This window comes from Fundulus heteroclitus, chromosome 13 (assembly GCF_011125445.2).
Source record: "Fundulus heteroclitus isolate FHET01 chromosome 13, MU-UCD_Fhet_4.1, whole genome shotgun sequence".
Taxonomy (NCBI): domain Eukaryota; kingdom Metazoa; phylum Chordata; class Actinopteri; order Cyprinodontiformes; family Fundulidae; genus Fundulus; species Fundulus heteroclitus.
This window is the reverse complement of record NC_046373.1, coordinates 4,831,069-4,848,351: the sequence shown is the minus strand read 5'-3', so window position 1 is coordinate 4,848,351 and position 17,283 is coordinate 4,831,069. Positions and strand designations below refer to the sequence as shown.

At 40.7% G+C, this 17,283-nt stretch overlaps 1 protein-coding gene across 3 annotated transcripts in view; it reads left to right on the top strand.

Moving 5' to 3' along the window:
* kiaa1522 (KIAA1522 ortholog) overlaps positions 1-17,283 on the top strand; it is a 69,441-nt gene that overhangs the window by 42,319 nt on the left and 9,839 nt on the right. Inside the window, exon 1 of one of the 3 annotated variants that reach the window (XM_012851382.3) lies at positions 14,841-15,150. The exons of the other annotated variants lie outside the window; for them this stretch is intronic. Within the exon in view, the coding sequence (XP_012706836.2) occupies positions 15,093-15,150 (58 nt within the window). The 5' untranslated portion in view covers positions 14,841-15,092. Of the gene's footprint in view, positions 1-14,840; positions 15,151-17,283 lie in introns of those variants that run through there. 3 annotated transcript variants of the gene reach the window in all.

The following is a 17,283-nucleotide window of genomic DNA, read 5'->3' as shown; positions in this document are numbered from 1 at the left end:
ACAACGACCTAGCACTGATTAATTTTTTTTACCTGTTTAGGCAACAAGGAAAATTCATATAAAGTTACTGATCTCCGTAAATGATTGCTTACCGTATGTCTATTGTGACAACATAGACATACAATAGCCTTTAGCTGCTGAGCGGTTTCCTACAAACTCACTGTGATGCGACAGATTATTACAGCAAGTGAAACTGTTACTGATAATGTCTTCACAGAGGCTAGCTAAAAGAATCCCTAAGGTGAAAAATTGACAAAGTTTAAGCTATCCGGCTAAGTTAAACACATGCATCAATGCTGCTTTAGTTTTAATGTAAGGGAATATTTATGAATATGTGATGTGGTTTTAGTTTGTCTGACTTTTATCTTTGGATTGAATGTTGCTGCTCAGATTGTAGATATGTTTCTGTGCTACCTTAGCAGTCATCATTCTTGCTTTGGAGTTAAACAGAATATGATGCAGCTTTGCAGTTTAAAGGTACAAAGCCTTGTTATTTGAAATTTATTAAATGTGTAGGTCAGTGACTCACTCTAGTTGCATACAAAGTTTTTCTGAAAGATTATCACGTCCTGCTGGCATATTAGTCGTTATTTTGGTCTTTTATGCTTTGTTTTTGCTCAATTTGTTAGTAAACAAAGCCCTTCGTGTATATTTAGAATAGCAACGACACTGCACATGTGCAGCACGGGATAACAAGGAAGCGGCTAACGGCTATTAGCATCTCCCAGCGTAGTGTGGAAAAAATGAAAAAAGTTCCAAGATCCAGTTTTTAAAAATATGCAAAAAAAAAAAAAAAAATAGTTATGCCAGGAGGGAAAAGGCTGGAAAGGGGCTGGGAATACAGAATGAACGTTGGTGTTCACTGACGCAGAAGCAACAACATTATAAATAGATTGATTGATTGACCGGTTCTTACCTTGATGCTGTGTCCCTGTTTCCATTTATGAACAGGAGTTTTCTTTCTACGTGATGTTCTGATATGGGGCTCTTAGAGTTGCTTTAGATTGGTTTATTTAATTAATAACCATTGGTCTTTAATCACAGCGAGCTGCAGCTTTACCACGAGGCATTGCAGAGGGGTCAGACTCGGCCGGCATTAATTATTAGTGAATTATTAGTCGCCATCTGGCTTTCTAATAGTTCTGCAGTACTGCCGGTAGATGGCGCCACGTCTGCTTATATCTGCCCATTGCGCCACTTGCAGGATTATATTTAGGCTCAAAAAGTACTATCAAAACATACACTGAGTCATCAATCAAAATGTACTTAATTGAAAAACTCTGCATAATATTCATAATAAATCTTGCTACTTGGTAAAATGCATTGAATTAATTAGATTTTTTTTATCCCCCCCCCCCCCTCCACCAATACTACACACATTTTAGTCCTGCTTTATTTTTAGGTCTAAGAACAGCTTTTCTTAGAAAATAAAAAGATCTCACTTGCTTTTCAGGGCTTCTGAATGCAAAGTATATTAACTATTAAGAGCCTAAAATCTGATATTTCTTTGACAGTCAAAGACCACCAACTTTCCTTTCAAGTAAATATATTTCAATAATTTTCCTGGTGCAAAGTAACCTTGTATTCAATGGAAAGACATTACTCAAACCAGACTTTTCTGTCTGTACCAACCCTAAATTTTCTTTTTTTTTTTCTATTTTGGCATCTGGTGGCAGGTCTACTCAAATGTCACCTTTTCACACGGATTTACGATCGTAGGGCGACTGATCCTGTCAAAATCCCTCAGACTTGTTTACAAACGGGCGGCTTACTCTGTTTGCTGTGCGTGTTGGGATTTCAGTGTAGAAGAATGGGGCGGAGGAATTCGTCTCCAGCAGCATTACTGAAGTCTCACAGTTCGCAGAGGGAGCTGCTGTCTAGTGGCCAATCAAGCTGACACGGGAAAACTTGTTCTTCTGTCTCTGGCAGACACACGCATATTGTTGCACTGACACTGCCGTCACTACCACCACGGCCGCACTACAACACATACGTGTGTGTTGTAGTGTGAACATTGAAAACAGACTCAGCCTGTTCAGGTCTAATGTGTGCGCTGGTGGGATTCAGACAACACACAACACGTCGGGCTCACTAGATCCATAACACACAGCTGATGCTGGGCTTTTTATTTCTTCACAGGTTACTTCACAATGGCCAACACCAGTGACAAAACAATTTGAACCAGAGTCTTAAATATACACACATATTTTTGGGTGATCCCGCTGTGTACATTTGCTCTACTTTAACTTTGTTCTCCCTTCATTCATAAATTGGGATACAAGAGAGGTTTTTAACACCCATCCTCGTCATGAGATGCAGCAGACTGTGTCGCTTGGAATTTGTGTCGTTTTTGTCATTTAGAAAAGGTTAAGGAGGTCGGGAATTTGAGCAGCTGCTAAACATGGCAAATTTTTTTTCTACTGTGAAATAAAAGCATTTCAAATATGCGTCCTACTAAGAGAGAGTCTTTCCCACACCAGAAAAATTCTGTTTGATGGACTTTGACACACATAAGACAAAACTTAGGGTACATTTTATTCAAAACATTCGTTATGTAATCGAGCGTTGTAAAGTTTATATATATATATATATATATATATATATATATATATATATATATATATATATATATATATATATATATATATATATGTTGGATTTTTTTTAGAGTTCTTGTGCAAAATATGTGCTTTCTCCAGAGCTTCCAAGGTTAACATTTAGGATTTTTGTCCAATTAGTTATTGCTTCATCAGTTTCCAAGCCTGAGCTTGCTCTGGTTGCAACAAAGTACCATGAGGGTTGGAATGTATCTAAATTTAAGGCCACCGCTAGTAAATGTTGGATTTTCCCATGAAGAAGCTGAAGTGTTGTTCGTGAGAGAGGGTAGAAGCAGGGAGAGTATTTTCATGGTTTGAAGCTGTATTTTCAAAGCTGTGGATACAGTTTGTATTATAAAATGAAAAACAGATGAGCTGCAGCACAGAACTCTCAACTTTACCGGGGAGTTTTCAGGCCCCTTTTGGTGGGATTTTGTAACATTTTGCAAAAGTATTTCTGTTAATTTTTGCTTTGCAGATAAGCAAATAATTTTTGTTAGGGCCATTTTACCATGCTATATTTCTGTTGGTCAGGATGAAAACAAAAATGTATCTTAGAAAAAATGCCCCAGTAGGCAGTACTTCCTCATTTACTGGGGACGTTTAGATTTTGCAGAGGATGAGTGCCAAGCATTTCAAGTTAGTTGATTTAAAATCTTTAACAATTTACTAGGATTTATTTCAAATTGTTTATAAAGCTCACACTTTGTTACATTTAACTCCAGAAAAATTTTAATCTTCAACATTTCCTTGCAGTCGTCTGTGACTAAAGAGAGAGCAAATAAGTAATTTAAAGCAACGCTTTAGGGTTTTAAACTATCAATATTCTCAGGCACAAACATGAACAACCCCAGTCCCTTTAGATCAGCAGATGTTTTAAGACCAATAAGCTGCTGCTGCTGCTGGTTGGAAACTTGTTGGATTTCTACCTTTCTGTGGACCTTTCTAGTGACTCTCCACACGTAAGTTACAAGGTGTATTTGCGTTTCCTGCGTTTCAGTTTTATTAAGACCTATCAACGCTGTGGCAGTGGGAGCTTCGGATACTTTTTCTTAATAGTGTAGTAGAAGATCTTTCCAAAAAAAAGTAGGTAAGAAACACGCTTTTTGAATAACTGCGAATACGCAAGACCAGCCAACCTGCTCTCCCTCTGCTCAGGAGGATCATGTGAAAGAATATTCCAAATCCACTCTGGTCTTATTTCTTTCTACAGAGGCCTTTTTCTTCTTCTCAGAAACTTTTAAGACAGTTCGCGTCTTGCGGTTCTCAGCTATTTTCAAAGTATTCGGTTTCAGCCTACAATAAATGGCTGAAACCGAAGCTAACCGGATAAATAAACACTAGAAATGCGCATGGCAGCAAGAGGAAAGAAGGAAGGTGTAAGCATGTCACTCAATGATTGGCGTGTGGGACAACCAAAACTTAAGGTGACACCCCCGTGACTCAAAGCCGAAAAAAGGTCATCCACTACACCTTTAATAAGATATTTGTTACTTTTTGCAACTGAGCTATTCATTTATGATAGTTTCTGATAAAAAAGTTAACTATTTCTGTTAATATTTGCTGAAGTGCTATTTGTGTTACGTTTTGCCAATGAGCTATGTATTTCTGTTACTTTTTAATAAAATGGCAAACATTTCTGTTCATATTTGCTAACTATTTCTGTTTCTATTACGCACATATACAGAAAACCTGATATTCAGCCAGACACGGTGTAGCGCTGAAAAGTTTGATTAGAACCCTCTGCAGGAGCAAGCTGGAGCCGGTTGATGCTTAGAGCAGGCCGGCTGTGACGGAGCCGATAACAGGCGGGATGGCAGAGGCTTGAATCAGATCCAACGGACAGGCGGGGGTCAAACACAGTCAGGCAGAGACTGGCAGACAGATCCGATGGGATCTCGTGGCATCATTCCAGGTCGTGTCCAGAAATCAGTACCGCTGGACATCTACTAACACCAGGCTTTGAAACAGTGTGGCAGCTGTCTGTCTGCTGAAGTCCGGTACATACAGGCAGATGATCAGGTGAAGGAGATGAGCTTTATGGAGCTGACAAGGGAAACGGCTCACAGGTGCATCAGATAATCTTGATTTTGACTTCTATATTGCAAACATAATTAGAAGACTGTGAATGCAGAATTTTAAATGCCTTGTACTTGCTACATTTAAAACGTTTCCCTGGAAATGTTGGACTTTACCGAGAGGGGGTCTTATTTCCACAAGAAGATATTGACTTCCTGGGCTTCTCCTGCCTTTGTCAAAGATTAATCTTTATGGAAGTTTAAGGCCTCTCATTAACTCATTAATCCTACCCCATCATCAGGGAACACAATGCCTTAAATAACCTGTAGCGCCTGTTTATGACTAATGTATATCCCCTTCGAAAGATGGATGTTCCTTGTCCAAAACTGATCTAATAAGCGTTATCGTCCATGATTTCTGCCAAGATTTCAGTTTTATCAAATGTTGCATCGATTGCCATCAGTCCCTGCGTCACCAGTGAACAATCTGCTGTCTGTTCTCTCTCAGGGCGGCTTCTTCTGGAGAATATTGCATCACTAATATTCCCTAATTTTCCAGGGTCACCCTGGGGACTCCTGCACTCACTCCCACGCAGCACTTAGCTGCAAAATAGATTGATTATCTTGTTTTGGGGTTGGTAGACTGTGGCAATAAACACAGGGTGAACTGTGCCTCTGCTCTGAGTCATCGTTGCCAGTATCTGTGTTTGCAGAGCTTTCGGTTTTACTCTGAAAAAGCTTTTTAGTTGGGATGACAAGCGGTAAGCGCAGCTCATGCTTCCCCCGGAAAATTCCCCAAAATCCCCTGATAAGGTTGAGAGAGAAAGCAAACGAAGGCGAGAGCCAGGGAGGGATAATTAAAAAAAAGAGTGACACTTACTATTTTTATGCGCAGCGGGTGCTGCTGGAGCTAAGTTTAGCTCTGGGTTTTTGCACCCTCACAGGAGGACCTGCGGTGCAACCAGTCACCTCCGCGTAGGATTGAGTCTGATTCAAGTCAGGATGAAAGGCTCCAGATGATTTGTTTCTTCTGTGTAGAGTGAAAAACAAGACGCAGCTTTGCAGGAAACAAAGCTTGTTGATTTGTATTAGTTTACACTAAAGGTGGTCTGCTTCTCGATAACAGCAAAAGAATGTGATATTCTTAAAGATGCACCGAAAAGGCTTCACCACTTGTTTAGTTTCAGTGTGTTTAGTTTTAGTTTCACTGTACATTTGGACTAAGTAGAATAATGATTTCAGAAAGCAATTCTGGTTGCTTTCTCGGGTGAAACTTGGAAATTACAACAAAATGAGGTTCGTCACGACTCACGAGCCCACGCTACACAATCAAGGTGACCTTGTCTGTTAAAAGTGGGGATAGAGTTTCCTGAGGTTTTATCTAATTGACCAACAGGAAGTGGCACATAACTGTGAAATAAAAAGCAAACCTGCTGTGTCAAAATCTTTCGAAATATCAAGTTTGAAAAATCTCCCTGCAAGAATTGACTTTAGAGATATCATACACACCTTAAAGACTAAGAAGTTTGTCATTTGTTGCATAAGGGCTTGTCTTTTGTTTTTGCTTTGTTTATTGTTGGGGTTTTTTTATAACTCAGTTAAGGAGGAAACACACAGAACCTGAGTGCTTCCTTGATTAGGTCTGGCAATATAGGTAAAATAATGGACCTTAACTTTCACCTGCTCTGCTGTCTCTCATGCAGCACATTCTTATTAAAGAGATTCAAAATCTAAATTAGTTTTATTTCCTCTGCATAAATAGGTTTTTTTCCCTGACTGTCAGACATCGGTCTTAAAAAGTCGCATGCTTTCTAAAGAAAAGTCAACAAAGTACTCGACTACTTGACAACATCAACAGCAGTAGAGGCTGATGGGGGGGGGGGGGGGGGGGGGGGGGGGGGGGGGTCCTGTAGCTCTGAAAGCCATAGAAACTACTACTTAATCCTTTCATGATAAATAATTCCTCATTAAATTTCAGAGCAACCCAACTTTAATAGTGGCTTTAAGTCTCTTCCAGCTGCCTTATTTTATTCTGAGGCTGCCAGAACTGAAGGACGAGAGGGTTAAAATGTGACCAGCAATAAACCTCCAATCACACACACACACACACACACACACACACACACACACACACACACACACACACACACACCCACACACACACACACACACACACACACACGGGGGTGTCATTACTCAGTTCACGGTTGCACCCCTGATTTGTATTCAGTGGCTGTTGTGGAGCTGAGTTATGAGCTCTCCTACACTGACAGGTTTAGTATTAACCAAAGAGAAGGAGGGGAAAAAAAAACTAGGCTCTCCTCTTTTTCAGCAAATCAGGTAGAATTTAGCTCTATGAAAATGTTGCCTGTAAGGAGAACCCGCTCCTAAAGAAATCTGAGTATTTAGATTAAACCAATTCATCACTTAGTTAATGGCCAAAGAGGGAGCATAAAACACCCTAAAAGTTGTACTAAGGGATCATAGAGAGGGTGAGAAAGAGAAAAGAGAGCAAGCAGTGAGATCGAAACAAGGTGAGGAAAGGAAAGGGAACCTGGGGGACAGCAAATAAATCACTGCCTACACTAACCAGCACCACGCATGAAGCACCTGAATTTCTGATTTCCACTGGGCGGGGCACAGAGAGGGCAAGATAAAGAAGGAAAGAATGGAAAACGATCGGTCGAGCAGGAACAGATGTACAAAATGCATGATATTAAAAGATCAATTACATTCACTCACTTCGCTGTCAGGTTTTATTTGATCAGTTCTAACTGACCTCAGCCGATACAGACATTTAGACAGAGTCTCGTTGCGCAAAATTATAGTTTGCAAAACAAGCGGAAACCTAATGTTGAGATTGTATCTACCTGCATTATTCCCTAAACATTGAACGTAAACTCGCATTATTCTGCCTTTAATAAAATCCAAACACTGAAGCTAAATATGTACGGTGTATCCAGTTTACAAGTAGAGGCTATGTCCAATATTGACTTCCAAAGAAGGACAAAAGATGAGATTTTAACAGATAAAAAAAATACATTTCATAAATAGTGTAAAGGCCTCACATATTCCAAACCATGTTTGAAGAATCTGCAATCAGAGTAGAATTATTTAGTTCATGTTTAGATATGTGTTGTATATGTTTTGTCTGATCCAGGTTTGGGTTTGGTTTAATGCCAAAGTAAGCGCTTAAAAAAAACCACTCTGTTTTGGTGTTATCACAAACAGAATGTTATCATCTCAATCTGTGTTATACGAAAGTGGAGAATTATCAAGTTTAGGTTTGATCGGCTTGGAGAGTTTAGATGTTGAAACGGATCAAGGACCAGAACCACCCGAGGTTTTTGCATTTTTTCCCTCAACGTTTAGTATCTGAGTCATGAAATGAGACTAAAAACGGATCGCCTTTCGTGAAGTAGAAGGCAACCATCCGGAAATCCACAATGGTCAACATCCCCTAATTGCCCGTCTATGAGCTGCACAACCTAAGTAAAAATGAAAGCTCAATCTTCATGTCAAATTTATTTCTACCAGCAACATCTATTTAACCCTGTACCTGAAAATAGCTGTAGCAGGGCAGAAAGTGAGAGCACTCTGTCTTTCCATGATAAAGTGGCCTGAATCATAATTTGAGTCTCCCATCAAGTCAATCACAAAGGCAGCATATGCACCCCCTTGTTTGTTCTAGCCTTTGTTAGTCTCCAAAATCCAAATGTGAGGGTGGGCCGAGGACTCAACATGAACTAAATTATAGAAATTATATTTTTCAGTGTGTGTGTGTGTGTGGAGGGGGGGGGGGGGGGGGGGGGGGGGGGGGGGGGTTACGTCAAGCTCAGGCTTGGTCAGCCCTTTGGGAGTCATATTTCACATTTGGCAGCTCTCTGTTCGTCATCGACACAAACCGGCCGTATGGATCCACGGTAAACAGCCTCATCAACCGTCCTGCTGCTTTTGCAGTCTCACGCTGGTGGTTTAAGCGTAGTCCGAGCTGATTCAGCGTTCTGTGGCGGAGCGTGAAACGACACGGTCACGTTAAAGGACCGACGCACAGCAGCCTGTGTTAACTGGTGTCTGAAAGGCAGGGCATCTTCTGCTCTGGCAGCACTGGGAGAATTAGTTTTTATGTGAATTAACTATGATGGTTGACTTAATTTAAAAAAAAAAATTCCATTTTGTCAGATAGAATAACATAAGCTTTGAAGAGCTGTTAACTGTTAATTATGTTGTTGTTTTTAAAGGCTTGCCCTGGATATTGTTCATTTGTGTAGCCACGCCGTGTGTTTTGATACATATCGCTATCGCAGGGATCATCAACTGCTTTCTATTCTTGGTTATCTGGCAGAGCAGTTCACCCATGAAAATACAAACTCTAAAAGTTACTTATGTGGCGTTAATGTGGAATTTCTTTGAAATTAGAAATAAATGAGCCCTCATGATGCTATTAGCTATGTTAAGAAAAAAAAAACACACTGAAGCAATCAGTCCCTATGAAATGAGCTCCACTTATTTAACATTTTACTTGAACTACAAAATTGCGATAGAAATGGACGGCAAAGTGGGGATTAAAAGACATAAGTCAGTATTTTCTTTGCTCGGTCTATAAGACTCAAGTGCGTGAACAAAAGTGCAACAGTTGTCACAAGTGCCTGCAATGGGAGCTTTCCTTATAATATGTCATATATGACATACTATAATAGAGTGAATACAATGATAATGATTGAAATTGACACTGACATTGTCTGTCCTTTGTCCATATCCACTGGTCTATTGAGAGACAGTGCCAGGCATATAAATCCCTGATAAAATGTGTAAATCCATCCATCCCTTGTCTAGACCAGCTTATCTTTGCAGAGTTGCAGAAGTCTGGTGCCTATCTCCAGCGGTCAATGGGCGAAAGACAGGCCGGGGTGCACCCTGTCACCCCAACAGTCATTGTGAGAGAACCCACACATGCACGGGGAGAACGTGCAAACTACTGAAAGACCCCAGATTGGGATTCAGACTCAGGACCCTCTTACTTCAAGGCAAAGCGCTACCAATCGCCTCACTGTGCCACCCTGCTACTAAACAGTCTTAAAGGGGCCATGACAACAAATTTCCTTTTTGTGAGGTTTAGGGGGTATAATATGATCTGTTGCGCAGTGATTGTAATATAATGGTGATGGTACTGAAACAGCAATTTCCCTCTGAGATTATTAAAGTATGTCTGATTCTGATTCTGATTGGTCAACTTGGCTCACCTGTGCACCTGTCTACTTATACCTGCTTCAGCCAACTCATCCCTGCCAGGGCATTTCTTCTTTTCTCTTCTTTACTCTTCTTTTCTCTTCTCCTCTCTTCTCGTCTAGTCAGGTATGGTGTGCCCTGGTTCTATCAGTTCCTTTGTGCTCAACCAGCTTTAAGAAACAGTTGACCAATTAGTGGCAGCAGGTGCAGCTGATCTAGAGTAATTGACTGGTGACAGAGTGGCAGATTCAAGAAAAGTCCGGAACAGTCCAAAGCAACCTAAATCCCAACAAAATGTTAATCCTGAAGTACCCTTTTCTCAATTTGTACCATAAAAAAATCATACTTTTACAGTGTTTTTGCTTTGTTTGTTTTTTATAAAATCAACAGAGGCACAACGGCAGTGGTACTCCCTACTGTACTTTGTTCAAAGTGCTGTTCCTCTAGACTCACTGTTCTGCATGTTTTAGGTGTTTCCTTGCTGACATACACCTGACTTAAAGGACCGGGTGATTTAGAGGCTTCTGCACCACTGGATAGCATGCCGAGGAGATAGTGCAATCTCCTAGTGTGCTGGAGAAGGGACATGTCTCAAATATGCAGGACACTGGGTGTTGTGGACCTGATTTGAGAACCACTGTCCGATAGCGTTTCATAAAGCTAGGGTATACAGAGGTAGGGCACGCTGACCTTTCCTCTTTGCACAATCTCACTAGATTGTGGGTGTCAAACATCAGTCCTCGATGGACGGTATCCTGCAAAGTTTAGATCTGCCTCTGGTCCAACGGGGTCCAATACCTAAATTGTTAGAGGAATTTTAAAAACCTAACTATATGCTCATGAGATAGTTTAGCACTTATTTCAGGTGACGTGGGCCAGGCACATGACTCAAAGTTGCAGGACATTTGCCCCAGTAAATATATATAACCCTGCTTTGGATCTGAGTCTTGGGCCCTTTATGCTTTCTTCTCTTTAGCTTGACAAGTTTTGGATCATTATCTTGTTAAAAAAAACAACAATGGCTCCTTTTCAGAGTGCACCAGAATTGTATTTCAAATATCCTAGTATTTAAAGGTGCCTAAATATGTACAATGACTTTACAAATTTCTATTTTCATTTAATTTCTGTCTTAGACTTAGTTTTTGCTCTATTTGTTACTAAACAAAGCAATTTTGTGCATATTTACAATGACAATACCATGTAACTGGAAGTACAATATTGTGCATGCAAGCATGTTCAGAATGTAGACTCGTCCGGACTAAATTTGGGAGAACAAAACATTAGAGTCCAAAAACTTTACCACTGCAATGATCTCATGACACGCTGTTCTTTGGTTTACTTCTTAACAAGAAAATCGGCCTGGATGAACTAAAAATAAAAATGTGGCAAATAGTTTTCTGACATTTTCTTCTCACATGTAAAAAAGTTAACATTCCACTAGCGGTTTAAATTTAGTTTCTTATCAGATGACGGACGTACCTGGCTGGAATTTTCAACGGGAGATGGAAATCACTAAAGTAGAAGGCTAAGGCTGGTACTTGTCATTTATTTGAAATGTTGACGTAACTGAGCTTTGAATTGGGCTTTTAATGTCCATTTTATGGAGCATGTGCATTTAAGTGTTTGAACTTTAATTGTTCTCATACACACTGTTTGACCTGCTAACAACTCTATCAGCCAAGCAGCAGTGATTTATAGTTTTGATTTGGTTCTTTCTTCGCAGAGAGGGCTTCTAGTTACTCCTGAAAAATCCACACTGACTCGTTTAACTGTGCTGCGAGGTTGTAAGGATATATTCCAATAGTACCAATAGTAAGCCTCCCTCTGTTGTAATGTGGTTTTGGTAGCTCGTGCAGGGGAATGGTGGGTTTTGTGCAGTGAATCAAAGGCATGTGGCTCCCCTCTCTCCCCTCTGCCCTCTCCCCAGGAGCAGATGGTGTCTCGTTAGGGCCTCTTATGAATATTGATACAAGGGGTCTTGGTAAACAACAGGGGGTAACTGCGGTTTGGCCAAAAAACACTTGAACAAGAAGTGAAGCTTGATGGACAGGGTAGGGAAGGGGATTCCATTTTGAAGAAAAGGAGGGTTTGGACCCCACAGATCCACATCACAGTGGGAAAAAATGCTCCCTATGCTCCATAATGTTGTATGGAGGACCATTGCAGAATGAATCAGGATGTAGGGGGAAAAAAGCCAGACAAAAACAAATGTCAGTTGTGAAGGAGCGGGTAAATAGATGGACAGGTGAAGCTAGAGACGGAGTTAATCCTCTGGCACGGTTCCCCGGTCGAACGCGGCCATCCTGAAGGAGGAGAGGAGGGAAGCAACGCATCCCTGCCATGTCCCAGGGCCTGGAGTCTGGTAAATGGATGAGGGTCCTGTCTTCCAGCTGGTGCTGCCCAGCTGTAGCCCCCTGCCGTGACACTTAATTGTGAATACACATCTATTCAGAGGGCAAGTGGATCAAAGGGCTAGCCTCTCCTCCTGAGAAACATTCAGGAGGCCATTGTTTTTCTGCATAAAATGTAGCCCTTATTCATATTTTTATCTTCAGTGTTGTATTTATTTAATTTCCTTGGAACAGAATCCATACCCCTTTCAACTTTCTGTATGTATAAAATGTCTTTTTACCATCATATGGTCCAGCCATTGTTGCAATACATCCTGTTGCTAAAAAGTACCAGTACTATTCAGATTGCCTGACAAATAACTTTTCTGTGCATATAAAATATCTTTTTTGGTTTCCTGACATTCTTTTGTCTTCTGTTTTTACTCAGAGCCTTGCAACCTAATTTCGCTCAAAAGTACATTGTGAATGTGCAGTTGGATAACAATAAAGTCTGTATTAATCTTTGTCACATTTCTTGCGATAGACCAAACTGGAACAGCACGGAAAGATTTCACTGTAAAGATGAAATCGCATCGAGCCAGAGGAGCCGTATAAGGCGCTGTAATACCTATGCCACACCAGTGAGTGGCGCGCCAACGCTGCCACAGAATTAAGACGGAAGAAGAAAAAGAAGAACAACAACAAACGCGGGAGAGAGAAAAGAGAAAAGTCTATGTGTGGTTGGACGACAATGGTCAACACAGACGCAATAGAGGAGACAAATGTGTTAGTTTAAAATCCACGTGTCTTTTACCTTCCCGTTTGTGTTCACTGAACACGAAATAGTCCCAGCATAAAATCTAATAAAGCTTTTTGCATGTATAAACCAGGCGAAGCACCATGGCAAAAGCAGTAATGCTCCACTTGTGAAAGTAAAATCTTTTGGGCTCTTTTTGCCAGTAAGACAGCAATTCTTAGTGGCACATTGCCAGACAGGACACAAAAAAGATTGGGAGGTTCAGTAATGACCACCACAGGGGACATTTTTAAACCTCTTGGGAGCTTTTTCGTCGGATGGTACACCCATCCGACGAAAAAGTTTGTCGGCTACAGTCATGCCCATCTTCGTATGGACAGTGCCTAGTGCATACTTGTGAAGTTGAGGGAAAATAATGGCATGGATTTGTGTTCTGACCTAATATTGCTGTTACAGCCTCAAGGTTTTTCGGGTACCAGATTTACCAGTTGTCAAGTATTACTAATGACTCTTAGTTTAATTTGGGACTAAGCCATTCTAACACATGACGATGAGTTGATCACCTCTGACTGTATGTTTAGTGTTATTGTTCTGCTGGACGGTGAACTGCCTCCAACAGATTTTCTTCGAGGATTGTTCTGTATTTAGAGCATTGCCACAGCATGATGCTGCCATTGCCAAGCTTTAATGTGTGGATGTGCATGTGTTAGTTTTTTGCTACACATAGCAGGTTACATATAGGCCAAAATGTTTTATTTTGGACTCATCTGAGCTGTGAGGCCTTTACAGAACAGCTGGATTTGTGATGGGATTAAACTTCACAAAGGTGGTCTGTCTGCTAATTAGGTGGCTTTTTGGGGCAGTTGGTTACACCAGTCTTTCATAAGGGGGTATCAGAGTAAAGAGAGCTGCATACAAAGGCTTACTTTTTAGATAATATATGTAAGACATTTTAAAAACTATTCACTATAGTCCTTCACAATAATTGGGCTATTTTGTGTTGGTCTCTCACATAAAATCCTGATAAAAATTATTGAAGTTTGAGATTGTAACGTGACAAGAAGTGGAAAAAGAGGTGCGATTCATTTTGCAAGGAGCTGTATTTTCTGGAGTTAGTGAGGGAATATTAGCAGCTGTACGGAAGCTCATCCCCAGACAGCATCATTACAGATGGGGAACCGAGGCTGCGGCGGCTATTTATAACTCAAACCGGACCTATGACAGCGATAAGGCTGCATAGGGGGCAGAGAGGAGGTCGTGAAGGATGTCAGATTGACAGAAACAATAGCAGAGGAAAGAGAGCCACGGAGAAAGTGGTGCTGAAGAGGTGAAAACACCCAGCATAGTTAAGAGTTGTTCAGTTTTTTCACTGAGGACACAACCTCTGCTGTAAAAGGAAGCCCCTATGGTCCGTTACATAATGAGACGCGGAGTCAGACAGATGCACTTTGCTGAAGGCCTCCATTAGGAAGACAAACTGGACTTGACAACTCTTAATTATATCCTCTATTATCGTATAAATCCAGATCATTTTACTCTCTGAAATTGAATTAGAAATACTACAGACACAAATTTGTTTATTTTTTTTCTATTTCTAAGCTCAGTTCAATCGAACTCATCCATATGAGATGGGTTAAACTTTCTGTGGGTGGTGGTGGGTGTTTGTATACACACAGCCCCACACGTGGCTGTCTAGAGTTTGAAAAGTGGGGGCGGCCGCCCTGCCCAAATGCAAACTTTGACAGGCGTTTTGAGCAGGAGTGGATGGAGAAGATGGGACGGGCAGGGCTGAGGAGGGGGGGTGATCATTTGACAATAGAGAGGGGAGTGCGATAGAGAGAGGCGAAACCTAACCACGAGAGGGGGAGGGGAGGGAAGCAGGGTATCAGAGCCAGAGGATAAGGCAGCTGGGACGGGCAGCTTTGGCTGGGAGCTGATCTCATTGTGCACTTGTCTCTCTCAAGACACTCTGCAGAAGCATCTCTGGTAAACAGGAGCCAAGCTGCAGTCAGGAGATTTTTTTCCCCCCCCCTTGTTTCTTTCTAGAAACAAGAAGTCACAACATCTGGATCTTCTCCCTGAATTGACCTTTAAACTTGTTGGAACGCTTTGATTGACCACCATATTTGGATCTTGCGTGTGCTATGGCGCTGGTTTAGGCATGGTTGTCTACTTAAGGAAGAGCATCCACTCTCTGCTGTCTGTCTTCAAGAAGAAGGGTGAGTGTGCCGGCGTGCGTGGCAGGCTCGGGGTAAATAATAAGTTTGGCTGGAGATCTGAAGGTGGTTCCAGTTAGCTGGCGTCTGTCTTGTGATCCCATATAGACGAACATAATTAGCTCTAAGGGCAGGCTGGGGGTCTTCTTTAATGAGATAAAGGAGCTTTACTGACGTTTTAATTGATCATCTTAATCAAGCAAAATCCCTGAACCTTCTGCAGGGGTCCGGCTGAATCTGAGGTGAGCTTCTTATTTAAATAAACGCAGCCGCTGCTTAGATCTCCTGGTGTATTAATGTTAAAAATACTGCAGTTGTTTTTTTGTTTTTTTTACTAACCTATGACCAGGGCAAAGATGTCCCGCTGCCTTACTCAGATGGTCTGGGTTGTGTCAACAGTGTGAATGCATGAGCATAGGGCCGACACTGTCCATACACACGCATACACGCACAGTGTTACCTAATCAGGTATGACTGAGAAGCAGTGTTGAAAGTGACAAAGGAGGGAAAGAGGACACCTCACGTTGAGCCTTGTTTAGCTCAGCTTTTAGCCATTAGGCTTCTTTTATTTTCCTCTCAGTGTTGCAACATGAGACCCAAATAAGTTCTTTGCTGTTGCACTTTATGTGTGGAGATGGATCCCCAACAGAGAGCAAAATCTAACACACACACACAGCAACCTTTTTTTAAATAAAGAGTTTTAGTAAATTAAAATGGTACAATTGAATATATATATATATATATATATATATATATATATATATATATATATATATATATATATATATATATATATATATATTTAGTATAACCCAAAATATATAAGTATAAATTACATACTGGGGCCTCCACAGTGTTTGGCTCCTATGGTAGAAATGTAAACCAGTCTAAAAAGAAGTCAATTCCTTAAAATGAGTGTGTGTGTGTGTGTGTGTGTGTGTGTGTGTGTGTGTGTGCGGAGGGGGGGGGGGGGGGGGGGCATGACTTATTATAAAATGACCAGTAGAATACTTTCAAGCACCACTAACAATGTAACCCTAGCAAATTTTAAAGTTTAGAATTCACTTCAGCGTGTTGAAGGGTCTACGAGCTTGTAGTTGGTAATCTATGACTTCTTGAGCCGTCTTGGTTTTCAAAGTGGGAAAGACAAGAGAACATTAAATTCAAGGTATCATGAAATGGTTGCTCACTGAAGACTGGCAATATTTGCCATCAGTGTAAGAATTTAAAAGCCAGAACAGTGGCAAACCAGAATGAAAGAGAGGCAAGATATCTTCACTTCACTTATGGTGTAAGGGAGTTTAGAGAAATCCCAAAAATTCAACAAAGACAAAAAATTTAAATAAAAATGAGAGAACAAATTCTGTGCTTTTCCATACGTTTTCATGGCAGGAAACACAAAGATCAATTTCCAAAAATTTCCCTTTTTTTTCCAAGATTGCACGGGAGCACTCTCTGTTTAATAAACCATGTTTATACCGAAAGTTCCTGTGGTCACATGGCCAGACGGCTTATTTTTATTTACACTTCTTTATCAATTCATATCTTCATAGTCCTGGTACTTTTGCTCCTGACGTTTCTGTGTATGAATTAGAGCCATCCTCCAAAGGATGTTTGGCTTAGACAACAGACCATTTAAAAATACTTTTCTATAGTCTCTCCACAGTCTATTGACAATATCTACCTGCAGAAATATGCTAAAAATGTAACAGATTATTTTAAGCGAAAGTATATGAAAGATTTCAGCATGTTATTACTATTTACCCCTATAATCATGAAAATACGTTACTACAAAAGGAAATGAGCTAAAACAGAAGGGTTTTAAGAACCCTGGTATGTAATGGTTGCTTTATAGGAACCACTGAAGGGACTAAATGGTAACGTGGCTACAAAATGGCAGGAATTTATTTTATATATGCAATGGGTTGGTAAACATACATGGACTCCACCATTGTTACTTCTAGGTTAATTCTGTAATGCTATGGATGAACTGTGCCTTGTTATACACTGTATTATGTTAAGTATTCGTGAGTGCACCTTTTATTGGATTGTTCTTGTCTAGTGCTTTATTTGTGTTTTTCTTAATATCAAACTGAGCTCGCCCAGAGCACTTGTGGTCCTGCCCCACCAAATTGT